Source organism: Dermacentor albipictus, chromosome 6 (assembly GCF_038994185.2).
Source record: "Dermacentor albipictus isolate Rhodes 1998 colony chromosome 6, USDA_Dalb.pri_finalv2, whole genome shotgun sequence".
NCBI lineage: Eukaryota > Metazoa > Arthropoda > Arachnida > Ixodida > Ixodidae > Dermacentor > Dermacentor albipictus.
The window spans coordinates 32,619,607-32,647,133 of record NC_091826.1 but is presented as its reverse complement, the minus strand read 5'-3'; the positions used below and the strand labels follow the sequence as shown (position 1 = coordinate 32,647,133).

At 49.2% G+C, this 27,527-nt stretch overlaps 2 protein-coding genes across 9 annotated transcripts in view; one reads left to right on the top strand and one right to left on the bottom strand.

Moving 5' to 3' along the window:
* LOC139060943 (uncharacterized) overlaps positions 1–27,527 on the top strand; it is a 147,943-nt gene that overhangs the window by 20,315 nt on the left and 100,101 nt on the right. For 2 of the 8 annotated variants that reach the window (XM_070540291.1, XM_070540298.1), the window contains exon 2: positions 10,210–10,283. The gene's annotated coding sequence lies outside the window, so the exon portion shown is untranslated. Of the gene's footprint in view, positions 1–1,371; positions 2,069–10,209; positions 10,309–27,527 lie in introns of those variants that run through there. The other 6 variants (XM_070540292.1, XM_070540290.1, XM_070540296.1 and 3 more) reach the window with 6 other exon arrangements.
* LOC139061459 (sortilin-related receptor-like) overlaps positions 6,901–27,527 on the bottom strand; it is a 31,336-nt gene continuing 10,709 nt past the window's right edge. The window contains exon 2 of the mRNA XM_070541454.1: positions 6,901–8,716. Within this exon, the coding sequence (XP_070397555.1) occupies positions 7,853–8,716 (864 nt within the window). The 3' untranslated portion in view covers positions 6,901–7,852. The remainder of the gene's footprint in view (positions 8,717–27,527) is intronic.

Here is a 27,527-nt window from a genome sequence, read left to right as displayed (position 1 = left end):
ATAATGCAAAGAAGAGGTGAGGCGTGCAGACAGGACACAAGAGTAGAGAAGTGGAAAACACGAACGCCGACTATCAACTGAAGGGAGCACTGAGGCGAAAAAAGAAAGAAGACACAAAACAAATCTGGGCAAGCTCAGGATTTGTATCACCACGTGTCAGTCGGGCACATGTGCCGGTCTACATGAGAGATAACTGTTAAGACACTTAATCTATTCCTTATGTAAAGTAATGGAAGGCTGACTCACGCATGCGCTTCCCCCATTATAGATATGCCATGCCTCTACCATAAGACGCCTATCTTCATTCTTATGTCTGCACAATATCGCGCATTCATCTAACTCTGGCGTGCAGTTACAATCTAGGCAATGTATGGAAAGATTAGAAGGCGATCCACGGGTAACGACCTTTTATGTTCCATTAGCCTCTGATTGATACACCGTCCCGTTTGCCCTACAGCTAAGGAGAATTGTATAAACCACACCCATACGACCGTCAGTAAAACTGTTGTTCTTATTGTGCTTCACTGGTACGATGTTCTGTGAAGCACATTAAGAACAACTGTTCGTGACTGGGAAGTACCGGGCTCGCAGCGTTAAAGAAATGAAATGCGGACAAGAAAGATAACGTTTATTGCCGCGTGGCAAGGTACAACCCGCTGGGTGTAATATTGTTTTAGAGTGTGGAAAGCTTCCGAGATCACACACATGTCCCGGTCGTGGTGTCGATCAAGTATTTCTCTATATTCAATTGGCGTATACAATCGCAGCAGCTGCAGTGAACGACTAAATCAGATGGATTCTTTCTTTTTTTTTTCGCCTCCGGTGCTTCGCCTCGTCAATCTTCCAGCCTCATACTACCAGTAGCTCTTGCCACCCCTTCCTTCCCCCACTTACCCCAAGAGGAATTCACTACTCTCCGACTGTTTTCAAAAACCCAAGTCATCATCATCATTTATTGGTCCTTAAAGACCCCTGGAAGGGGCATTACATAAGGGGGGGGGGGGGGTGGTACATTCAACACAACAACGTAGGTCACTGTCAAACATAGTCACAATCAGTGATCAGAAGGATATATACAGAAGAAAAAGTACAAAAACCCTTTAAATAAGCATTAACAACTATAAAAGTAGCAACAGTAATGTAAACAGAGGCAAACAGAAGCAGGCAATAATTTTCACATCATGTTTTCAAATAGGATGTCAGCAACTGCCGGAACTTACATGGATCACGTTCTATTACAATATAGTCTGGTAATGAATTCCATTCTTCAACTGCAAAAGGCAGGAATGGCTTGATAAATGCGTTAGAGGAGCCGTGCAGACGTAGGATGCTCATGGAATCTCGGGAAGGTTGTACAGTGCTCAGCGATTGGAACGCGATACCCGGGTCGCACGGTGGCAGACGCTTTTTGCGCCACCGGTGAAGCACTGGGTAAGAACTGGTGGGCCTGAACGCAGTCACAATGCATCAGAAAGGCTCTCGAATTTACGTGATACAAAAAAAACAAAAAAAAGCTAATCAGTTCGGTGTCTCCCGCGCATGCAGGCTGCACAAGATGCGCCGGCAGTCACAAGCTACTGGTTGTCGCATTTCAATCGCTGAGCCCTGTGCACACCAAGGATCGCGTCTGACTGCGACATTCCAACGAAACCTCATACACGCATTGCAACGATTGGACGATCAACCCCTGTCCGGCTGCTACTAGGACACAATGCGCGTCGCTTGTCGACCCACAAGGCAGTGACAGGCAGTTACTCGAGTGCTTCTTGATGATGGCTTTCATGTGTACGCCATTAACCACGTGGAACTTGTCTGCGCACGCACACGCATTTACCGCGACTTCGCTTACTCTCTCTCTTCTTTGAATTCCTTCTTTCCCTTCGTTGAGCGTAGGATTTCTTCTGAGGAAATCGATTGGAATAGGGGCGTTGTTTTCTCAGTGACCACGTGGCTCCAGCCAAGAATAACTTTATAAGCTTTGTAAGTTTCATGCACGCTTAGGGCGACTACGCAGGTATATATGTGATGTTTTGTGGAGCCGGACAGCGTTATCGGGTGGCTGAACAAGGTAAGAGAACTCTTTGTTCACGTAAGCCCTTGTGAGAGATGCAATAGCAATCGCCACAAATAGCCACAAAAGCTCCTTCTTGCGACGAATCACCGCTCAGCACACCACTTGCTGTAGCAGCTTTTCGCAAACTTGATACAGGTGCGCTTGAACTTGACAGACGCGTATGCAGACATCGCCTGTTACGTCGCGCAGCAGACGGCTCGCGTCTGCGCCCCAGCTTCATGACAGACGACGAGATCCTTGAACCCTTCTGGTTACGTCTGCTTGAAAAACACGCCATGGCTTGATTCGAATGCGATGAATCGCTCCCAAGGTCGTCGGTGCGCATCGAGGCACTCTCCGGATGGCCGGCTTATTCCCAGAACGCGCTCAGGCGTGAGAACCCAAACAGCGGCGGGCGATAGTTTTCTCCCGCGTTGCGGGGCCCGACTCCTGCCGCCTCGATTCCTCGGACTGAGTAAGGCATTGGCCCTTGCGTTGACGTATTCGTGGCAGCTGGTTATTGATGGAGCATTTCGACGTACCGCGCTGTCAGTTCGGGTCGTTTCTGTAATTGCCTCCGGTAGCGTGAACGAATGCCGTTAAACAGCAGGATGTGTTTGAGGGGCCACCCTCCGGCCCGGGGAAGCGTGCGTAGGATGACGCTGCATGGTAGACTGTGAAAGTAGGTAGATGTTTTTAGTACTTCGCAATGTTGTTAGCGAAGTTTAGTGCCGATAACGTCTAGACGACTTCATACCGGAGTTATTTAAGGGGCGCTGGCTTTGTTGCCGTCTACACGCAGGCTGCGTAGATCGTCTAATGCTGCAGCAGTATACCACGTGTATCACGTAACATCTGCAAAACTTTAGAAATATGCATGCGCCATGCAGCGGAGACGAACTAAGGTAATGCTGTGGGCCGTTGCTTGGAGCAAGTCAGACAATATTTGGTGTTCTGCCTGGTCATATAATTAGTTGTTGTTAATTATTCAACTTTTCAAATGTTATATTCAGAGCAAATGTGCTAATGAGGAAATGGTAGACAATCCTGCAAAATTTCTGATCCTGCCTTCCGTTGCTCAATACACGCTACATAAACGATTTTTTTTTCACGCCTGAAAGAAAGCCCGCAAGAGAGAGAGAGAGAAAGAAAGAAAACATGCCACGCGAGTAGTCGCGCAGGACACATAGGACTAATGGTATATGTAGCGGAGCGTTTAAACGGGTGTGTGAAGTACGGGGTCTCCTCCCACCTGTCTGATGCGTTGAGCGCTACCCCCGCATGGTAGGCTTCATGCAAGTGGTCGTTATCACCTGGGCCGATATAATGTAAGGATTCCTTTAGGTTGATTGAATCCCTCGTTTGTCGTCCAGAGCTCGCGATCAGCCGATCGCTGTTATGACGTAGACGATGCACCACTCGGATATCACTGGGGAAGCGCGAAAAGGAATAACATTGGTATAGAATCGCCGCAGTAGTCTGGCATTGAATGACGAGCACTTTTATCGTCTCACTTCTCAATCTTCGGCTTCACTCTCCGTAGCTTAGCTCTCTGTGGTCCTGCGCCGCACCCACACTATCGATAGTTTTCAACACCGCATGTACTACTCCAGTCATAAATGACACAACAATAAGAAACCATTTCACCAACACTTCTTTCTGGACGAGTTGGGGCATACTTGAATTGACGAACAGCGCCAAGGCATGCAACCACAAAGGAACAAGGACGAGACACTAGCGCTGACTGTCAGCTAAATTCTATTGACGGAAGACCGCCTTTCGCCTTATATAAGGTGTCCGCCTTCCGTCAATAAAATTTTGCTAACAGTCAGCGCTTGTGCCTCGTCCTTGTTCCTTTGTGACTGCATGCGTTAGCGCTGTTATGTCCGTCAATTCAAATAAGAAGCAAGCAGGATATCTATCGCGAGAGAGCAACTCTATCAAAAGGTTGTGCCGCCGTGCGGTTTTGCCGTGGCTTTCCTTATTCGCTCTAAGGTTCACTTCTCCGTGACCGTTCAGAGTCCCGCGTGGCCTTGAACGAGTCGTTCGCGCGACACAGCCAGCCTTGAACCCCAGTTCCGTCCCATTGTGAAGGAAATCCGGCGCACCCGGAGCGTGGTGTGACAGGCGCACCCTCCCCGTCGCTTCGGCACAGCGGTGGTCGTCACAGCCCCGTGACTACGCGTGCGTGCGCGTAAACTACAACGGCCCCCGAGCACCGGGCGTTCAACCGGGCACGCCGGGCCGGGAGCTCCGACGAATTTCGCTCTCGGCACCAAAGAGGCCGCCCCCCTCGAGCGGCAACAGCGTGCGTGTCTGTTGAGGTTTATACGCACCGGGCGTAGTGTGTCCTGAACTGGAATGGCAGTTCGAGCACTTTCACAATGGGAGACAGAGCTGTGGCGCAGACGTGGCCGGACAGGCCACCCCTGCTAAGACAGTTGGTGGTCGCAGTGAATGACCCTCATGCAGCGATTGCTCATTGTGCTTCTGCATTGAGCTTTTGCCATTCGTGGAGCAAGCACCTTGGAGTGACCGATCGATATCCCCAGTGCACTTTCTCTTCTTCTTTGATTCTTTCACTCCCCTCTTCTCTTTCCCCAGTGTAGGGTAGCCAACCGGGCTCAGTCCTGGTTAACCTCCCTGCCTTTCATTTGTGATATGCTCTCTCTCTCTCTTGGAGTTCCTCTTGCTGGTGGTACCAGCATGGTCCATCAAAATAGAGGTTAAAAAAGTCACATGTGCCATCAACGATAGCTGCTGAACTGGTAGCCCTCCGTGCGGTTCTTCATTTCATTCAGGAGCAACCACCCCGTGCATGGTCAATCATCTGTGATTCCACGGCAGCCCTCCAGAGTTTACTCTCAACACTGCGGCGTGGATCACATGAGCAGCTCGTGGCAGAGATCAGGCTAGTCCACCATAGAGCAGTTTACGACGGACACGACATGCTGTATCAGTGGTTGCTTAGTCGCTGTGGCATACGTCTCAATGATTAAGCGGACGCAGCTGCCTGAGCTGCACATGGCGGCGTCAACAGCGTTGACGTTCCTCTTTCGAGAGCCGACGAAGCGAAAAAAAACTTTCCGAGCTTGTGTGTAACCTAACGTTGGTTCAATGGAACAAATCCGATTTCACAAGTGCACGCCTTTACACCCTGGACCCTAATTTAGAGCTTCGTATTCCATCCGAGCTTCCACGACATGACTGCACCTTTCTAGAAGGTTTGTGGCTTGGAGTAGGATTCTCAAATGCGTACTCTTTAATTATCGGAAGGGGCAATAGCCCACTTTCTGACTTCTATGGCATCCGTTTCCCCTCCCCCGGCACAAGGTAGCCAACCGGAGATAATGTCTGGTCAACCTCCCGGTCTTTCCTTTGTATTTCTCTCTCTGTTTCTTCGAAGTTCTTCTAGAAGAAATGGAATCTAGTCTTTACCGTCGGAAACATGATGGGGGGGGGGGGGCGGCTGTAGAGATGCGAGAGAGTCGAGAGCCTCACTTGGACCCGCATGAGGCTCGCGAGCCTGTTTCGCCACCCGTGCTATAGTGTACTAGAGAGATTTAGCTTGTCGCGTTTCTTTGTTTACCTCTACTTTGATATCAGTTTACCTCCCCCTCCCCTCTTTCCCCAGCGTAGGGTAGCAAACCGGATATTCCCCTCTGGTTAACCTCCCTGCTTTTCCCCTTTCCTCTTTCTCTCTCTCTCTAGCTCGTTGCTACGCGTGTTATCCGTTAGAGAGTTTTTAACTTGCCCGTAAGCTCGTCGCAGTTAATGGAATGCCGTAACACCGGGGGTCGTCGACGCCACCATCAGCGCTGCAGTATGACGCCACCCTGTGACGTCTTATCTAAGCACGGCGAGTTATAATTTGCTTTGTAGTGGACCGTGCTTGCGTAGCAGAAAAAAAAAAGAAACAGCTCCACTGTGCGCCCGCGATTGATGGTGGTGAGGTGTTTGCACAAGGCACTAGTCGGGACATGGCCGTTCCAAGCGGCCAAAATAATCTGCAGCCTTGACTGCGGCGTCGCTCTTAAATGTCTGTGCAATTTCGGATTGTTAGGACTCACAATTTCATTTAATTTATCACGGCAATTTACCTCTGCTCAAATTCGCAAAGTTGAGAAAGTTACACCGAAAGGAAAGAAAAATTAAGAAAAGGTCACTCACCTGACAGCTGCACGTGTTAAAGCGACCGCCCAGGAAAGACGTTGATCCTCGGTTCAATCCCCAGACCAGGACAAGCTTTCCGGTCAACCCGTGTGGGTTTTCTCTGTAGCTTTGTTGTATTGTCAGGTGAATAACGTGTTTTCTTCGTTTGGCGTGCCAGGAATCAAGTTTCCAGCAAAAGCACCTGCTTTCAGTATAGTGACTGACTTCGAATCCTGCAATTATAAGTTGCCCCGAAAGTCATTTCCTTTGTGACAGATTGTAAATTCTTGATATAATTTCAAAGATGGCCCGATTTACGTGCTCCGCCCCTGCGGTGTACAGCTTTTTAACAAAAATAAGTTTCGGTCGAGTTACTTATTTACACAAGGTTTTCAAGAAACTTTCCCCGCTGTTTTATTCTGAGGGCTTTCATATGTTCGTCATGTGTTCATAAGCGTCGTTCGAACTTTTTCTGCTTAGAACGAACCACGAATGAACTTTGATCGGATTCGCAAATGTATAATAGTAGTGCTTTGTTGTGATCCTGATGCTCTTTCCTGTGCATGTTTTACCTTGGACTTTATTTTCCACTCTTCTGTGTGATGCGATTGACTCTGAGGGAACCGTAAGTGAAGTAAATGTTAAGGGTAAACTATGACACTCACAGAAGAAAGTAGCCTCAAGAACACGCCGTATTCTAAGCAACCCATATTTATTCGCACGTAATGAAGCAGAGCAGTCTTTCATTTTCACCTACTCATGTTCCGCGCCACGTGCTCAATCGTCGATAAGTAGGTAAGGTTCCGAAGGTCCTTGTGCCATACAAACATTTAGACTATTAAACACATTTGTTTATTAGCTACGGGACTGCTCTGAACCATTGTTACGAAAATTAGGACACGTCCTTAGCTGCAGGGACTTGTGGCGATTTAACTGTTCCGCATGCACGTCCAACAATTATTTCCACGTGGCGCATAAGAACATTTCTAGCTTCTGCAATTCTTGAGACGGCAAGACATCTTTAAGCACTCTATTTCATACATATTGCGCGAACAAATGTAAAGAATATTCTGACGAAACGAACTGTTAAGTTTAGTATTAAACATTTTATACCGGCAACTTTCTCGGGTACTGCAACGATGTGTCGCAACGCCTGTCAGCGAACATATCTGAATAAGAAAAAAAAGAATTGACGACCATGGTCTACAAAACATTGTTGTCGATATGCACAGCTGTACATGTTGGTTCCGCTCGCTTTCATATGGGACACGCGTGGAAACTTACAACGAATAACGCAGCGACGAATGGCTAGTTTTCGTGCCGTCGGGAATTATACACTCGTGTAGTACCGGTAACCTATGCTCTGAACAGCGTACAAAGTGTCACGGATAGTGCGCAGGTCTTCCTCTTAAAGCACCCGCCTTCAGCGCGCAGACAGTCCGGTGCTCGTCGCAGCCGTCTTCGCTGTCAAGGTGACCGTCACAGAGCGATCCTTTCGGTACGCACTCGCTGCTCTTGCACGCGACCTCTTCGGACGAGCCTTTGCAGTTCCTCTGGTCGGATCGGCCGTCGCAGTCCGCGAAGCCGTCGCAATGCGACCAGGGCGTCGAGCGCTCGCCGTCTTCGCAGTAAGCGTTCTCCCGTGGGTCAGATGACCGGGCAGTCCTTCTCGTCCGACCCGTCCGAGCAGTCTTCGTAACCGTCGCACTTGAACGTCGGGGGGACGCATCCACCACCGGCGGGACCGCATGCGAACTCGTCCTCGCGACAGCCGGCGGGAACGCACGTGGTTGACGTGTCTTCGTCCGACGCGTCTGCACAGTCCAGACGGCCGTTGCACAGCAACGCCCTCCTGATGCAGTGGCCGTTGGCGCATTGAAATTCCCTCGAAGAGCAGGCCCTGCGCGGACACATTGACTCGTCCGAGCCGTCGGCGCAGTCCAGGGTCCCGTCGCAGCGCCACTCCGACGGGATGCACGGACCGCCGTGGTCCTTGCACCGAAAGTCCTCCGGCCGACACGTCTCGGCCCCGCAGAAGGGCGCGGTTTCGTCCGAGTGGTCGTCGCAGTCGTACTGGCCGTCGCAACGCCGCCAGCTCGAGATGCATTGCCGATTGGTGCACTGGAACTGCGTGGCCGAGCACTTTCGAGCCGCCGCGCAGTTCTCCTCGTCGGAGCCGTCGCCGCAGTCCATCACGCCGTCGCAAAGCCGCGCTGCTGGGATGCAGACGCCGCTTCCGACGCACTCGAACTCGCTCGCCGAACAAGGACTGGCCAATTTTTTTACGTTGGTGCCTTCGATGGCGCTCCTGAAAACGACGGTGCAATTCAGCAGACACAGAAGGTACGTTGGGTGCGCGCACAACTTGAGGATGTTCATGGTTGCGGGAATTTCGCCCTGATGTGCCACTGGTGTCAAATAAAGCTGTTTGACTGAGTCAAAATTGAAGCTCCGATTAGCGACTTTTTTTTGCCTTGCAAGCGTCACCGGCCCACGCGGCGCTATTAAACTTTAGAGGCTCGTCAGCGGGCTACTGTCCAGCTTGAATTGTGAAGCTCGCTTAGCGTACGGCGTCCAGGGAATGCAAGTCGTGCAGCCAATCTCTCTGTCCCGCCTACTGGCGCACAAACCGCGCAAAACAACTCTCCTTTCCCGTAAAGCGAGTGATGCCTGTGCTGGGCAAGAGAGAAGAAGAAAAAAAGTGCAACAAAGACACTCAATCGGCCGCAGTGAAGAATGGCTTTGTGGAATACGAGAATTGCGCAATCACCGCGCTTTGCGCACGTGGGGGTCTCGGATCTCCCCTAGCCGTGTACGTGTAGCGTGTTTAGATTGAAGCTCGGATTTCAAGCTGACTCAGTCAGGCGACAGACGATTCACTGCAACCCCCGTCCAATTCGCAAATTGTCGACAGGAGATGAACAAATGGAAGCCTAAAGTGCGTGTGAGTCCGTGTATTACAGTTCGTTGCCCAATCAGCAGTTGTGTGAATTACCTGCAACTCATCGGTCGATAACAGCAAATATCAAGTTTGCTACGTGGCGGCAAACTGGTTAACACTCCACGAAGCACTCTAAAGCATGCGTCTGGCGGGGTATCACGTTGATGGCGGGTATGTGAGCGTTTCCTGTGTGCCAGACGTTCATCAAGTTTCGTACGATGCCGGTGCGCGTTGTCGAAGCTTTTCGAAGCAGCGAATGCGAAAAAAAAACGAAGGTGGGGGAGGGTGGGGGAAGGGAGGAAGGTTTAGGCGCCCCAGAGTGACGTCCAGTCCCTGCCTAGACTACGCAAGTTACCTGTCATTTTGTGCTGTGCTTGTGCCTTTGTTTATTGATATGGTTAGTAGACGGCACCGGTTGCTCTTTGTCACTCAGCAAAGAAAAAAAAATGCCCCTAAAAAAGCGTGAATAATGTCGCAGGATACGGCACTCAGTAGAACGCCAGATGTACAAACAGAATATATTGTAACAGCACTTGAATATGATGTTCTGTGAATGACATCAGTACATATGTGCATATACAAAGTGTTTCAGCGAACACTTTTAAAGATCTTCAAAGGTTGCCTGTGCCAAATATCAAAATTCTAGTTGATGAGCTAGTCTACTCGAAGTGGCGGACACGACTTGCACAAAAAATTACAATGCAAAATCAACTAATTAACAAAAATTCATTAACATTTACGCTAATTACCTTATGGTCCATGTCGAAATTTACAAATTCTAGCCGTGGAGTTTGCAATTCTCAGGATGGCACCAGTTTCGATATGTTAATTCCTGAACATTGCGGACAAATGCATTGGCGTTCCAATGAATTTGTTAACGAAACGTCGTTTTATGCATTAAATCGCAGAAGTAAATGGAAGACTTTTCTGTCTGTCTGTTTTGTCTGTATGTTTGTCTTGTCTGTCTGTTTCCATTAACTCTAACCGCACACTACACCTGACTGGATGTAACTGTAAGCAATTCGTATAATTGTAGCACGTTTCTATTTGCACTCTTTGGTAGGAGCAGACGGCTTCTCTCAAGATGAACGCAAGAACATCGTTGAACTGCGCAAGACCAGACAGCTACAGGCACAGGTATCTACGAATGCGCGGCGGCAAGGTAACCAGCGAGAATCTCCCAACATCCGCTAGGTTACGGATCTCGGAGGTCGCGTAACCACTAGAGGCAGCGCGAGCGATGAAGTTCGCTGCCAGTCACGTTTCTTCGAACCGTGCCCCTCGCGTTTCTGTCCCACACATTTGTCAGCGAGGTTTCATTTATAATTTTTTTGTTGTCCGGTGATGCACCACGTCACGCACGCCTCCTGCACTTTTCCGGTTTCTCCGTTCACCGGCTGCCATCCGCGAATCTCCCTCGTTGCGCTTACTTTATTTATTACGCTACGGGGTCACGCTATTCGGTGCTTCTCTCCATCGGGTGCGAACGTGCGAGGAATACGAAAGTGTTTTAGCGGTACTGCTTTATTGTTTTTTCTCCCTTAGTACGCCGAGTTGAAGCACGCGGAGCATACTCGTTACCCCGACGCAGGATCCCAAGTCCATTGCCAAACTCATCGTCTGCTGCAGGCTGTTGAGTATAAGCAGACGGACCATAAATGTACAGGCCGTCTGCTACTCGTAAACTGGATTAGTCTGTCCGTATAGACTAGAAAGCTCGTTATGTGTGATGTTCATCAACGAGGAAACGTTCACAGGTTAATGCACATCTGCTCTCGGCCGTTCATGTACGTGCTGCTGAACGGTGGGGAGCGTGACCATGATTTGTATCAGAGCGACATGTGACGTGAAGGGCGGCATACACTTGATATTTAGGGTACAAGCTAAACAAAAAGAAGTCACTGGAAATCTGATCAGGTGACCTATGTCGATGCCACGGAGAGCAGCAGACGCGAATGTTTGCCCCAAACATGGTCGGTTTTGCTCATTAATAGAGTACACTGATAGGACATTTTCGAATCGTCATCTTTTATTAGGGTAAGTAAATGCACAAACTATCTAAACCATAGCCATTACTGCGGAGAGAGTCACACTGTAATAAGTAATTTACTATATTACTTGTTCCTAAGAATCAAGCTCGGTTGCAGTGCCCAGGAGTTGAATGCGTCATGACGACATGGTACACTTGCGCGCTCTGTTCCTTCGAACGCTGCGGCTGCGACATCACGTGAGTACAACCAGAAGAAAGTCATGCGGCACTTTTTATTTATTTATAAGCAGCGTCATCTTACCTAGCCTCGGTACTACAGGATGTCAGCAAGTTCTTGCACTCTTTCATGCCTTACCGATAATGTCGATAACGCAGGAACAGTATTTTGACACAAATATTACTGTTATATTAAACATTTTTATGCGTTGCATATTGCAATCACTCAGTTCAGCCCTTGGGCGCGGCCGGGAAGCCACAATTGAGGGTATGAGCCATTGTTCATTGCTGCGCGTCTCATATGTGGGTCTATTATCTTTTAAGTTTGCTATGTTTGTTATTAGGTTCCTTCTATTTTTATGCGTTGCATATTGCAATCACTCAGTTCAGCCATTGGGCGCGGCCGGGCAGCCACCATTGACCTTTAGCGCAACCACGTGACGTGACGTCATGACAGTCGGAGGAAAAGCTGGGCCCCAACTCGCGCAATATGCAACGCATTCTTGGCTTAACCAAGCTAAGCCTGGCCACATTTTTTATCAAAGTTTTGCAACCGTCATAACCTCGCAGTGTCATCGTTTCACGCACATCTGGCTATGACAGTCTACACAAGTTTCTACAAAGTATGCTTGCGTGCTGCTTTAAATGACAGACTGCAAACCCTCAGTTTGCCGCAGGAGTTTAGCACCAATTAGCATCAAGCCGGGAACTGGGTTAGGGGGGGGGGGGGCGGATGTTGTGTTTCACAACTTGCATTGTTAATGAAGTGTCGACTAGGTGCCTTAGGGAGCATTTAATAACACAGTATGTAAAGTGTGATTAATTTCGTGATTAAACGTTTGGGCAAGTGACCCCAGGACCACTGAAGAAGTTCTCTTGCGCAAGAGACTACTATTTAAATGCAGGCCCCGGTCGGCTGTTCATTCTTTTTTTCCTGCTGGGTTGCTGAATTTAGCATAGCACGTCGGAACGCCTTGGCATGAACTCGAGCCTCGAGCTCTGGTGCCTCAGATTATACGCAGAGCAGTTCCGCAATCTTTATTCGAGATCGTGCAAAGATCGCGGCATACTAAAACAGGATGTGCGCAGCCAGGCGATTAAAATCTGCTTTTCAGTCTGCACACCAGGTCTCTGCACACCATCTTAACTGCATTACGAAAGCTGTCAGTGAAGCGCTATTCCATGTCAGGCTCTATGACTTTATCCTGTGTATAATGTCTTGCCTCCACTTTGCGGAAGCTATCGCAAATGCTGGTTGCATCCTTGCTTGAAGGCTCCAAACTGAACAGTTTACGAAATGTTGATTGAAGTATCATTTTGTTCTGTATTATCATATTCTGTTATATTCTATGTTCTATTGTTATATTCTATAATAGGGTGATTGTTAGTGATGTACTCTGTTGTGAGGATCGATAAGTTTCATCACTCTCCTGCTTGGTCTTTGCCAAACTTACCGCGAATTGCGGCTGCATGGATGCTGGCAATGTCGAAGCTGCACTTTTTTAATCAAATGTTGATAGTAATATCTTATGCATAGAAAGAAACTTACCGGCCATGTGATTCATTGGGAGGGTCTGTAAGTTCGCTTCATCTCTTGCGTGATCTTCGCCGACGTGCCAAAACGTCTTGGAATGTGTTCAGCACTCGCTTCAGAATGTACACAAATGAGTTACGTAATCTACGTAGAGCACGCCATGCAAAAAGAGGTTCTGTACGCACCATTACCACTTCATTTTGAATGTGCATCACTGGCGTATTGCGTCCATCGGTATACTTGTCAGTGGAGAACTTACTTGTGAGGATTTATAACTATTTTACGCTCGTTGCCTGAACTTTGCCAAGCTACAGAAGTTCTGGTTGCAAGTTTACTCGAAGCTTCAAAGCCGGACTTTCCGAGAAATATTGTTGCGGGAAGAAAGCAGGCCCACGAGTGTAAAATAACTTATATTTACAAATGATGGATATGGCGTTCAGGCAACCGCCAGACTTCGTCTTTCTCTAGTCCAATTCAACGTCTTCCTTCACTTCACCGTAACATCACCCTCCCGGTGGGGGAGCTCCGTCCCGGTGCAAGTTAAACAGCCTCACTTATTGGGGGGACATAGGGCTTGAGCCTGGTGACGTGAACAACATCACTGGTTAAGTTGGGAGGCACGGAAGGCTGACCGAGTGGGGCGATCTCGTAGGTCACGTCGGACAGTTGGCGTAAGATCTGGTACGGACCAGAAAAACGGGACAGTAATTTTTCCGACAGGCCGACACGACGTGAAGGCGTCCAGAGAAGGACAAGGGAACCAGGTGAAAAATGGCGGTCTCGGTGCCGAAGGTCGTAGCGTCGCTTTTGAGAAGCTTGCGAGACTGTGAGGCGATGACGGGCGACATCTCGGGCCTGGGCGGCTAAGTCAATAGCATCGCGAGCGTAAGCAGTGCTGGGTGACTGTACTGCGGAAGGTAGCAACGTGTCAAAAGGCAAGGTGGGGTCGCGGCCGTACAAAAGGAAAAATGGTGAAAATCCGGCAGTGTCGTGACGGGACGAGTTGTATGCGAAAGTGACGTATGGTAAAGCGACGTCCCAGTCGCGGTGATCGTTGGAAACGTACATGGCGAGCATTTCAGTGAGTGTGCGGTTGAGTCGCTCGGTGAGGCCGTTCGTTTGAGGGTGGTACGCGGTAGCAATCCGATGTTCTGTAGAACAGGAGCGGAGCAGATCATCAACGACCTTCGATAGAAAGTAGCGGCCGCGATCCGTCAGCAACTGGCGAGGGGCGCCGTGGTGCAGGATGACGTCTTTTAGTAAGAAGTCGGCGACATCTGTAGCGCAGCTGGTTGGCAGGGCTCGTGCGATGGCATATCTAGTGGCATAATCGGTTGCTACAGCAATCCATTTGTTTCCTTTGATGGAAATTGGAAACGGACCAAGGAGGTCGAGGCCCACACGGAAGAAGGGCTCTGTAGGTATATCAATGGGTTGAAGCAAACCAGCGGGAGGCATAGCAGGCGTCTTCCGGCGCTGACACAGGTCGCAAGAAGCGACATAACGGCGCACAGAGCGATAAATGCCAGGCCAGAAGAAGCGGCGCCGCAGGTGGTCGTAAGTACGAGTGACGCCCAGATGTCCAGCAGTAGGAGCGTCATGAAGTTGCTGGAGCACGGTGAGTCGAAGGTGCTTGGGAACGACTAGGAGGAGCTCCGGGCCGTCAGGACGAACGCTACGACGGTATAAAGTTCCATCGCGCAAGGTGAACATCCGAAGGGACGGGTCATTGGGCGAGGAGCTTAGGCGTTCCATAAGTGTTCGAAGAACAGGATCCCTGCGCTGCTCGTCGCCAATGTGGAGGAAGCCGGAGAGGGACAGAATACTGATGTCCGAGTCTGCATCGGTATCGTCCGGTTGATCCACGGGATTGCGGGACAGGCAGTCAGCGTCTTTATGCAGGCGTCCTGACTTATATATAATAGAAAATGTATATTCTTGTAGGCGCAATGCCCAACGTGCAAGTCGTCCAGTTGGGTCCTTCAAAGAGGAGAGCCAGCAGAGGGCGTGATGGTCGGTGACAACGCAGAAGCTCCGACCGAAAAGGTACGGGCGAAATTTCGCGACCGCCCATACGAGCGCGAGACATTCTCTCTCAGTAATGGAGTAATTTCGCTCGGGCGTGGAAAGGCGGCGGCTAGCGTAAGCGATGACACGGTCTTGGCCCTGTTGACGCTGAGCGAGGACAGCGCCGATGCCATGACCACTCGCGTCAGTTCGTACTTCAGTGGGCGCAGAAGGGTCAAAGTGGGAGAGAATCGGGGAAGTGGTAAGCCGCTCAATCAGGGTAGAGAAGGCTTTCTCCTGTAGCGGTCCCCAAGAGAAAGAGGCGTCTTTCTTAAGAAGGTCAGTGAGAGGGTGAGCGATGTCCGCAAAATTTTTCACAAATCGCCGAAAATAAGAGCATAAGCCCAGAAAACTACGGACATCGTTCGTTGAACAAGGTACAGGAAAATTTCGCACGGCGTGAACTTTCTGTGGATCAGGTTGGATTCCGGCGGCGTTGACGAGATGACCAAGCATGTTAATTTCACGGCGACCGAAATGGCACTTGGAGGAGTTTAGCTGAAGGCCAGCCCTGCGAAACACGGAGAGTATGGTTGTGAGGCGCCGCAGGTGGCTCTCAAAGTTCGGCGAAAACACAATCACATCGTCGAGGTAACACAGGCATGTAGACCACTTCAAACCGCGCAAGAGAGAGTCCATCATGCGCTCGAATGTAGCTGGCGCATTGCATAATCCAAAGGGCATGACTTTAAATTGGTACAGACCGTCCGGTGTGACAAAGGCGGTTTTCTCGCGATCCATCTCATCGACGCTAATCTGCCAATAGCCGGAGCGGAGGTCAATTGATGAAAAGTATTGGGATCCGTGAAGGCAGTCAAGAGCGTCATCAATGCGAGGCAAGGGATAAACATCCTTCTTTGTTATCCGGTTGAGGTGACGGTAGTCAACGCAGAAGCGCCACGAGTTATCTTTTTTCTTTACTAAGACAACCGGTGATGCCCACGGGCTACTGGAGGGTTCAATGATGTCCTTGTCCATCATCCTGTCTACTTCTTTCTGTATGATGGCCCTTTCTGTTGCCGAGACACGATATGGCCGCCTATGAATGGGGCTGGCGTCACCGGTGTTGATGCGATGCGTGACAACAGATGTCTGGCCAAGTGGACGGTCGTCCAAATCAAAGATGTCCCGATAAGATGACAGGAGATGACGAAGAGCTGTTGTTTGCTCGGAAGGAAGGTCGGGGGCGATCATCTTAGAAACATCGTCCGCAGGCGTCGAGTACGGAGGAGTGGGTGACAAAGGTCCGTTCGTACTGAGGAAGGATTCAGAGGTCAAAAAAGAAATCTGAAATTCTTCCAAAGGAGTGATATGCGCTATGGCGATACCGTGTGGCAAAACATGTGACGAGAACCCAAAATTCAGGATGGGCACGCGAGCGCAGTTTTCGCGGATCCGAATTAAGGTGCTCGGTAGGGCAATATTACGCGACAAAACCACGTCAGTAAGCGGCGACAGGACGTACTCGCCATCAGGTACGGGAGGACAGGGCGTCAGCAGGACATTTGTAGCAGCCTGTGGAGACAGCCTTGCAAATTCAGCAGCACATAAGCGGTGTGGAGCACAAGTGGTTGCGTCGGCAGGAAGCGGCAGGTCCAACTGTACAACACCTGCGGAGCAGTCAATTTGGGCAGAGTGTTTCGAAAGGAAGTCGAGGCCGAGAATTAGGTCGTGTGGGCAGTGTTCAAGGACGATAAATAGAACAACGGTATAATGGCCCCCAATGGTCACACGTGCTGTGCACATTCCAAGGACAGGTGACGTACTCCCATCGGCGACTCGCACGGTGCACGGTACGGCGGGGGTCAGAACCTTTTTGAGCCGGCGGCGGAGAGCAGCGCTCATAACTGAAAGCTGCGCTCCTGTATCAACGAGAGATCTAACAGGAACGCCATCGACTTCAATGTCCAGCAGGTTTCCACATGTAGGCAGGGTCAATAGAGGATTTGTGGGCCGGGTCGGAGTTGCAGCTTCACCTCCGGGAGCTGCACCGCCTAGTTTCCCGAAGCGAAGCGACCGGTTGCAGAAGGGGACGAAGAGCGGTGAACGAGAGGCGAACGGGACCTACGACCTTGCGGAGACGGGGATCGGCTGGATCTTGGTGGAGCACTGTCGGCGTTGATGTTCCTAGTCGGCGTATAGGGCGAGAAAGTGCGATTGTCGGGTACTTGGCTGTAGTGACTCGGAGACGACCACCGAGGAGGCGACGACCAGTGGTTGCGGCAATGACGGGCGATGTGTCCAATACCGGAACAATTAAAACAGATGGGTTTATCATCCGCTGTGCGCCATTCAGCTGGGTTGCGACGGAGTGGTGGAAAGCTTTGCGTCCGGGAGCGAGCGGTCGGAGAAATTTGGTAGGTGTTGGTATGGCGGACTGAGCAGAGAGATGGAATGCCCAAACTTGCTATTTCCTCCCGAACGACCGCTTGTATAAGGGAGATAGCGGGTACGCTTTCCCGACAGTCTGAACGAACGGGAGCCGGGGCCATGGCCTCAAGCTCACGGCGAACGATGCGCGTTATTTCTTCCGGTCCTGCGGGCTGAACGAACCGCGGCGGGTCTTCGCAAGAAGATGTCGCGGCGGTATTGGGCAACCGGTCGAAAGTTTGAGTGACGCGGCGGCCCTTCGCTTGTTCGAAGCGCCGGCACTCCTTAATAATTGCATCCACAGTGGCACAATCCTTACACATCAAGAGATTGAAGGCATCGTCTGCAATACCTTTCAATATATGGCCAATCTTGTCTGCCTCGGTCATGTTGTCATCAGCCTTGCGACAGAGGGCCAGCACATCCTGTATGTACACGACATAGGATTCTGTGGACGTCTGAGCGCGGCACGCAAGTTCTTTTTTAGCTGCCAGCTGACGACCGACAGGTCTGCCGAACAGGTCTCGCATTTTTTCTTTGCAAACATCCCAGCTCGTTAGGTCAGCTTCATGTGTGTCATACCATTGCTTCGCAGTTCCCTTCAGATAAAATATTACGTTTGCAAGCATCATTGTAGGATCCCACCTGTTGTTGTCGCACACTCGCTCGTACATCGTAAGCCAGTCCTCGACGTCGACGTTGTCCGTGCCACAAAATGTTCCCGGGTCCCGTGGGTGAGTGAGGATGACCGTGGGCACGGGCTGCCGAGGCGTTGTCGCTTGTGTCGGTTGATTTGCCATTGTGGCAGCAGGTAGATGACGTCCGCTGCGAAGTTCCGTGGTGGTACCCCGCACCTTCCACCAAAATGTTGCGGGAAGAAAGCAGGCCCACGAGTGTAAAATAACTTATATTTACAAATGATGGATATGGCGTTCAGGCAACCGCCAGACTTCGTCTTTCTCTAGTCCAATTCAACGTCTTCCTTCACTTCACCGTAACAATATTTATTGAAATATCTTATGTATATTAAAAAGCTGATCAGAGATATGCTCCGCGGCGACTGCCAGTGAGCTTATTGGATCTCTTGTCTGGACTTTGCCGAAGCCACCCCGAATTTTGATTGCATTGTTTCCTGAGACTCAAACCTAAAACTTTTGTTAAATTTGTTACACAGCATTGAATCTTAATTTTGGTGCAACAAAGCGTGAGAAACCGTCACTGAGAAACCGATTTATTGGAACATACTCTAAGTATGCGTCACACGTTACAAAAAGCTGTCAGCAGGGTGCTTCATTGTGATGTTCGGAGACTACTCTAGGTATTGGATGGACCTTTTTCGCAGTTCACTACAAACGTCGAATAGCAGTAAAACACTGCTTCGGCGTGATAGGCTGCGTTGAACTGTCGCCTAACATTACCTTGGTGTGACTAAGTATACGAAGCAGCGTTGGCATGAATAGTGGGCAGACAAAGGAATTCTTGTACCTTTTAAGTTCGCATGTCACCATTCGAGGCCGCACAGATAAGTTACAAACTATCCGCGGGAATCGTTGTCTTGCATTAAAGAAGATAGCGTCGAGAACAATACGATGGGGTTCGCCGTAAAGATTGATGACCAGCTAGAATGTGAGGAATTTTATGATTGCGTTTCTAAGAAAAGAAATATCGTCACGTAGAAAAGGTCAAGGAAAATGCTCTGTACATTTTTGAACTGCATTCCGGAGAGCAGCGATAAGTCGTCCGTAAACGAAATAAACCACTGGAAACAAAGTGAGTTCCTAGCTTACGACCTGCCGATTCCCTGCTATACTTCAGAGCCGGTGTGGTAGACCTAACGACTACAGTCATCCAATTAAACTAACCTTTGTTTGAAATCAACTACTGCAGATCAGTTACAGGCTAAAAGCTCGAAGCTTCACCTTGACAGGGCCTCACCCTGTAAGGTGCAAATTTTATTGCACAAGTGCTACTTCTAGTAAAGCAAATAGCAGGTACAAATACAATAATACTACTAGTAATCGGGCACAAGATTCAATTCTAACGAGAAAACTCCGGTTTGTGTTCCACCTTATCGTTCCATGGTAAATACAGTGCTACAAAAATAATTGTTGTCCTCTGAACTCGTGGCCGACGTCCAGTATGGGGGAATCGCCAACTCATAGATGGGTAGAGCTAAATAAATATAGGAATAAAATTTCACTTACAAATTTGCGAAAACGGATCCATTCACTGCAACCGATGAAATGCATAACACGGGAGTCTTCTTTTCTGCCGTCGTTTTACGTTTTCTCAATTCTTGAATTCTGCCGATTAGCAGGTGTTTTTATTTACTTCATGGCTTATGTCATTCGTGCCTTTCTTCTTTTTCGGGATATCAATTACAGTGTCGCTGTGGTTATCTCGTTCTGATGCTATGATCGGGAGCGTTGTGGCTTTCACCCAACCGACGGCGGTCTAATTTTATCGGGGTGAAATGCGAAATCATTCGTCCACCGCGCTTCAGGCGCTTGTTGAAGGGACACTCAAGAAAGTTAGGTGGAACTAAGTCTGAAGATTAGGCTTAATTAATTAATTATGCGGTTTTACGTGCCAAAACCACTTTCTGATTATGAGGCACGCCGTACTGGAGGACTCCGGCAATTTCGACCACCTGTGTTTCTTTAACGTGCACCCAAATCTAAGCACACGGGTGTTTTCGCATTTCGCCCCCATCGAAATGGGGCCGCCGTGGCCGGGATTCGATCCCGCGACCTCGTGCTCAGGAGCCCAACACCATGGCTACTGAGCAACCACGGCGGGTAAGATTAGGCCTGTTTATTACCGAATTTCTCATTCGCAACGAGGATACAGCTCTTGGAAAACCAGAAAAAGGATGAAATGGAAAGTCTGAATGGCACCATTTGCTTTTTTTTTACTATGGCCAGCTTTCTTGTGACGTCAGCACTGGCTGACACACAGAGAGCGGCACAGAAGGATGTCCTTGTGGGGGACTACGTCAAATCGTCCGCTTTGGCGCGGCCGATTCAAATTGACGGGCACCAGTGAAACCTCGGGTGGCAATATTCTATTTAACAGCGACATGTATTGGCCGACAGGAGGCGATGTTAGACTTCTGTACGAGTAATCTATCGGCCTAACTCGGTGTAATATTTTTCTTCAGTGCTGCTTTAAGTAACCCCAGGGGCTCAATATATTTCGGAGCCCTCCATTAAGGCATCTTTCCCAGCCTGGATATGTGGGGCGTTCCCCGCGAGTCAAAAGCAAACTATCAAGACACTAAACCAGGTTAGGCTGATAAGGTATCCTTAAAAAAAATCTTTTGTTGATTTCGTGGTAATAGTTTGATTACGAGCCAAGGACATTGGGTCCAAACTTGCTTCTAGTTTTTTTTTCATTTAGCACCGAAATCCCTCTGCCGCTACGCCAGTCCGACGTTACGGATTTACAGCCGTCTTCTCATATTCGAAGCAAGGTTTTGGCTACGGGCTAGTTGGTATTCCGTGGTATCAATCGTCACTTACAGCGCATAATCATCATCATCATCATCATCATCATCATCATCAGCCTGGTTACGCCCACTGCAGGGCAAAGGCCTCTCCCATATTTCTCCAACAACCCCGGTCATGTACTAATTGTGGTCATGCTGTCCCTGCAAACTTCTTAATCTCATCCGCCCACTTAACTTTCTGCCGCCCCCTGCTACGCTTCCCTTCCCTTGGGATCCAGTCCGTAACCCTTAATGACCATCGGTTATCTTCCCTCCTCATTACATGTCCTGCCCATGCCCATTTCTTTTTCTTGATTTCAACTAAGATGTCATTAACTCGCGTTTGTTCCCTCACCCTACAGCGCATACATAGACGATATTCGGCCCTTTGTGGCACAGTAAAAGTTCTCGAAGCTTGCTCGATTCTCTCTACTTATTCGGCTCATTTAGCATACGATGGCTTGTATTTGCCGATAAGCTGTTATACCTACGCGCGAGCGGGAGGCTTTGAAAATGCGTGGCCGCGTCACAACGAGCTTGTACAGGAAGTTCAAGGTGGCGCGGCCGCCCTTACCTAAAGTTTTTGCTTTCGGTTATCGTTTTTGTCTCTTCTCCCGTACGCAGCCTTCTCACGTGGTAACAGTGGTCTGGTCTTTTCGGTGCCGTGAAAGCGTACTTTGTTAACGTAGCTTTCTCGCCCGCCGTGGCTGCTTAATGGCTACGGTGTTGGGCTGCTAAGCACGAGGTCGCGGAATCGAATCCCGGCCACGGCGGCCGCATTTCGATGGGGGCGAAATACGAAAACACCCGTGTACTTAGATTCAGGTGCACGTTAAAGAACCCCAGGTGGTCCAAATTTCCGGGTCCCCCATTACGACGTACCTCATAATCAGAAAGTGGTTTTGGCACGTTAAACCCAGTAATTTTAATGTAACATAGCTTTCTCTTTGGCGTGTCTTTGAGATTTATTTTAGATTTAGCATATTATGTCGTTGTTTTTTATTCTTCTATTGAGGGAGGAGGGGGGGGGGACGAAATCGATGGTGCGACAGGATTTAGTCTGGTCGGGGGATATGAGACATAGCTAATTGAGAACAAGGTCCCAATAGGTGGGAAGGGGGGCTAGGCGATACATCTCTTTAAAAACATTTTATACCCTGGTCGTTGCTGTGCTACCGCAAACAACAGCATTAAACGAGCTGTGGCACTCTCGTCTCAGCGAGCTACAGCCAGGCGGCAAAATATACAAAAAAACTAAAGGAATTTCCGGGAGAGGGTCGAGATTGAAGGCGTCGCCGCTGTTGACACAGGCGGGTGTACACGGCGTATTTGAGTTTCGCGTAGTTTTGCTACGCCTGAATGCACGTAACTATGCGTCGGACGCTCGCTGGCGTTCGTCGACGTGGGCGGAGTCCCGCAAGGCCGAAGGTCAGGCGACGGGGTCACGGCGGATGAACGACCCCGGGAGGAGCCCCTTTCCCGACCAAGGCGAGACGCGTGCATGATGGATGGATCCATCACACGCGCCATGCAACATTGGGAGAGTGTCAGGACGTACGGAGAAGTATCGCCACGGGCGCGTCCCGTGGGTGCCGGGTTGTGAAGTTTTCGCACTCGCCCAGAGGGCCGTGAGTTCGAATCCTTGCCGCGTCAAATTAGGTGTGTCTGAAAAGCGATAGCGATCGAAGCATCGTCACAGTTAACGAGTTGGCTTTTGCTTTTCTCTCCTTAGAGAATGGACACGCGCACCAATTAGGCGCATTGGCCGCAGAGTGAGGGTACAAAATCTGCATAATTTGGGATAAGCCGAGGAAACTCAGACGTGGGCAATCAAGGGCAATCAGGTGCGTTGACGGTGGTATAAGAAAGAAGTGCAATAAAATGCCAATAATCAACAACGCACGTGCAAGGAAAGTTGATTGTATGATCGCTCTGCGGACAACAGCCGGAGCACCTTATCTTATCATGGGCCACATGCAATCAGTGAAGAACAGCATGAATGGCCTTCATTAGGGTCAAGCGGAAAAAGCGCCAACCGTGCATTGAACTTTGCTTAAACATCAGTGTTTCGCTGAAAACGCAGCTTGTTCGTATGTTTGTTCAATGAATGTATTGCGCTAGAAGTGTGAAGCGGCTGTATACGAGAAGCTAATCACCTTTCTCTTGGTGATGGCAAAAGATGCGGAGGGCCGAGTTCAATCCACCATGCTGGCGAGGTTAGCAATTTAGAGACGCCACGCTCGAGGCGGAATCCATCCATCGTCAGCTCACGCTGAGAGAAAACGCCTTGACCCCATTGTCAAAGAAACTTCGTGTAAGGGAAAACCTATGAGAACCACGGGTATGTACGAATAGCTTCATGCCTTTATCACCAACGGACGCGAAACGTATAGTGACAGTACTAAAGAAGGACTTGCGCATGTCAACCTGGTTTAATGAAAATACTCAGGAATCAATTCCTTACGAAGTGGACCCTCAACTCAAATACCAGCTGGATGTAGAACTTTCGGAGAGTACCGAGACACTAATTCATCGACTGCGCCTTGGGACAGCATGCACCGAACATTTCCTGTATCGGATAAAACGGGCTCCTTCCCCAGCCTGCTCCTGTGGCCACGACGAGGAGGATGTTCGCCATCTCCTCCTCGAATGTCCCATATACGCGATGCAAAGACGGCAGCTAGAACAAAAGCTACACTCCATTGCTTCTCACCGGCCTTTCTCACTCGCAAAATTGCTGGACCCATGGCCATCGAAAATAGCACAGCGAAAAGCGTTGAACGCACTTGGAACATTTTTACGAAAAGACAGGCATCCTCAACGAGTACTAAATGTTGCACTGAATAATCACACGATATTACTATACTTGCTTCTATTATTTGCAATTACTAGTGCTTGTATATTACGTGTCATACTTTTTTCTTGTATTCTGTGTGCGCATTACTTTCACTCTGGGTAATTCCTCACCACGATCATCGTAGTCTAAATCACGACCATTTGTGTGTGTTTGTGACTGTTTACGAACTCATTGTGGTGCAACTTGCATTTGACTTTTATGTTATGTTCATGGGTCTATGGGGCTGTGTGCTGTGGATTTCTGACCCTATGACGTGGTTTCTTTTCATTTTCTTACATATGTTTTTATATTGTTCTCTCGCCTATGAGAAAAGGAGTAGCCGTCGCCATTATAAAGTGACCACCGTCTCTTTCTTTTATATTCATTTTAATAAAGAAAGAACAGCGAGAAATGAACCTTACAATAACGAAGTAAACCAGGCGAACGTACAGGATACTTGGCAGCGTACTCCAGGGTTGAGGGTCCAGATCGCGGACAGCAAAATATATAAAGCGTCTTTCGCCTATCCAATGGCCAGACACTATGGCAAACCATTCCCTACTGAGTGTTACAAATGATATCAGTCCTTGGGCAGCTCTTATTGCTGACGTACTTAGATGGGGCTGAAAAGAAGTTTTTCCCTCTAATTCACAGAGGTACCTGCGGCTCACAGGCCCGCTTTTTCCCTCGTTTGTTGCGATACAACGGCCGAAGATAAGTTGGTGTCAGTTTTCTCAGAAGCTGTCCCGCAAGGGTAACATTAAGCCACTTTCAAACATTTCTGTGTGCCTCAGACATCATATGCGGAGTGAGTATGTTACGTAATCACTTCCTAGATAATTTTGAGAAGTATTGGAGGCAACGGGAAATATAATGCACGCAGGGCATTGGGAGGATATGGCACCTTAAAATATCGCGGATGTGTTGCAAATCTCAGCTTCACCTCCAAGATCTACAGTCGACAACGGCCAGTATCCAATTTTGAAACTCTTTGCCTCATCCGTTAGCTACGAGGTGAACGGGGAAAAACGAACATCCACGGGTCTTGTAGTACGAGGCAACAAAGAAAAACCATGCGGGTTGCTCAGAAAGAAAGCTTCGTAGTTGATAAAAACATTTGTAATGGTTCGGGATTCGAACTCGGGACCAACGGGTTTCCGGGGCGGTCGCTTTATCATATGAGCTAACCAGGATATTTCAGAGCGCGGCTCTAAGGCGCCCGTTCCTGCGGTTAGCGTCGGCCTAACCGAGCGAATGGGCGCAGCAGATGAAAGAGTGAAAGCGGAACGCAGCAACGGATGAAAAAAGCGGCGAAAGCGAAGAGAACTCGAGGAGAAAAGCGGAGGGCGAGGGTGCAGCATGAGGCCGAAAGCGGAGGGAGAGGATATGGAGAAAGCGTGAGAAGAAAAGCGTAGCACCCAGATGATGCCACCCTCCTTTAAACAAGAAAGGAGAACCTCCGGCGCCGCACACGTGCTCTCATACGTCCGTGTGCGGTAGCCCTCCCCCGCAGTCTTAACCGTGCAGAGGAGGTTGCGCTTCGGAGGACCCGGGCCGGGATGGCCCTCACTCATGCTGTCACTTGGAAGTGGCCGCACTTTCGCCAGTTATAGCCTCGCCCTGGGTGTCCAGTCTGCGAGTCGCGAAATGCTGAAGCCGACACCCACCACCTGCTGTGGGTTTGCCCTGCATTGAAGGCGACGAGGCTCCGGCACCTCGCAGCGGCGGGACTTTCGCCGCATAATCCGAGCGATTGCACTGCGTGGACGCAGGGACCACATTATCGATCACTCTTGGACTTCATTAGATACATAAATCTTTCTTTATTCCTTTAATCATCCTTATTCACCCCCATACCATACCCCTGTATGCCCTGAGGCATTTACCCTCGCGTTAAAAAAAACAAATAAATGAAAAAGCGCAGTGTCGCGCAAGTGCACTGCGGCGACGATTGCTACGAGATGGCGCCAGAGTCGCGCTCGTCATCTTGGAGGTCTGTTTGAGGCGGCTGCTGTGAATCGCGTCCACGCCTCACCCACGCGCTGCTTCTCGCGATCTCCCGGTAGTCGAGGCAGTTGCGACGCACTTCGCTCCGTTTGCATTGTGCAGCACGAGACAGGTTGTCGGCGCCAGCCAGTATGACGCAAAATATATACATATAGTGTACATAATATGTATAATGTGTATATGTTATATATGTAACATATACAATATATACACAGATAGAGCGGCATTTAAATTTCGCATTAGGGAGTATCGTAAATGGCGGTGAATTTCTTTTCCACCAATAGTGTAAATGTACCTCGCTTATCTCGACCGCCTACCCTTTGATGCTTCCGTCCGCATTAAATCGAAGCGCTTCTAGAAGGTGAACGTTACCTAGGGGCCTCACTGGGGGAATCCCTTTGCATTACATTAGGGTGTGCTGAGTGGTCTCCCGATTTTTGCTGCGGCATACACATGCCTCCTCTAGCTGGGAATATTGGCTCCGGTATGTTTTCTTTTTTTTAGGCAACCAGCTCGAGCCTTAAATAGCAAGGCACTTCCCTTCGAAATGCCTTCCCTACGCGGATGGATCGATGGATGGATGTATGGATGCATGCATGCGTGCATGCTATGAGCGTTCCCTTTGGAGCGAGGCGGAGAGTTGCGCCACCAAGCTCTTGTTCTTTTGCTGCATAGTGTCCTGTCTATATTTAAAAGCAAGCAAAGACGAAGAATTCCCATCACCAAACTTTCTGAACTCCTACTGGGAACTTTCTTTTTGTACGCCTCCGGCGTTTGTAGTTTCCCTACTTTCACCAATCTTGCACTCGCGTCTTACTGGGGTTGGATGAATGAATGGATGATATGAGCACCACCAAGCTCGTGTTACTATATTGTCTAATGTCGTACCTATGTTAAAAAAAAGAAAAATAAAGCCAATGAAAAATTCCTATCACCAAATTTTCTGATACCGTATTAGGAACTTTGTTTTCGTACGCCTCCGTTGTTTGTCGTTTCCTTACTTTTCTTCCATCAATCTTCCGATCACTTCTTACCAATCTCTACTGCGGACAGGTTGACTTCCCCCTGCTCTCTTTGAGCCCAAGGGACTCAAGGAGGCCAGTGATTCCTAAATCGACCACCGGGTAGATATCTTCATATTCTAACAAAACATGCTCCGTCATTTCCCTAGCTTTACCGCAGCAAGTACATACTTCTTCCTTCTCGTAACTCGCTTTATAAGTGCTTGTTCTAAGGCATTCTGATCTTGCTTCGAAAAGTAATGAACTTCCCTTTGAGTCATCATAAATTGTTTCTTTCCTGATTGATTTCATTTTTTTCCCTCCTAAGTAGTAACTCCAAGCTGGTTTCTTTTCCATTGCCGCCACCAATGAGATTATCTCAGCCTTTCCGATTATCCGTTTGATGTGCGGAGGCGCGGTGGTAAAGCGCCGTCTGCTTGTGGAACAACGAACCCAGCGGCGCGCGTACTCCGCGGTGATTGGTTGTCTGCACACTCGGCAAGAGAACAGCCAGGCCGCATCTATGTCACGAAAACCGGCGGAGTTGGCAAAGCTTCGTTCTTAATCGCCAACGCATCTGACCCGTAGATCATATTTTGACGTTCGACGAGCGTGCTCACCGTTGTCATTGTGCTGAGTGTTACTTGTTTTTTGCTGGACACAGCCTCCCCCAATAAACAGTTTGTTTCGGGAATTGTGCTGTGCCACTGCGGTTGTTCGCCATCACGGCTTGGCATCACGGCTTGCTACGTGGCCTTCGTAGCAACTGCTACGAACAGACGGATGTCTGATTTTCCCTTTATCAACGGCTTGACTAAGTACTGTACATCGTGGCCATTTCAACACACCGTGAAAGGTACTATTATTGAGATA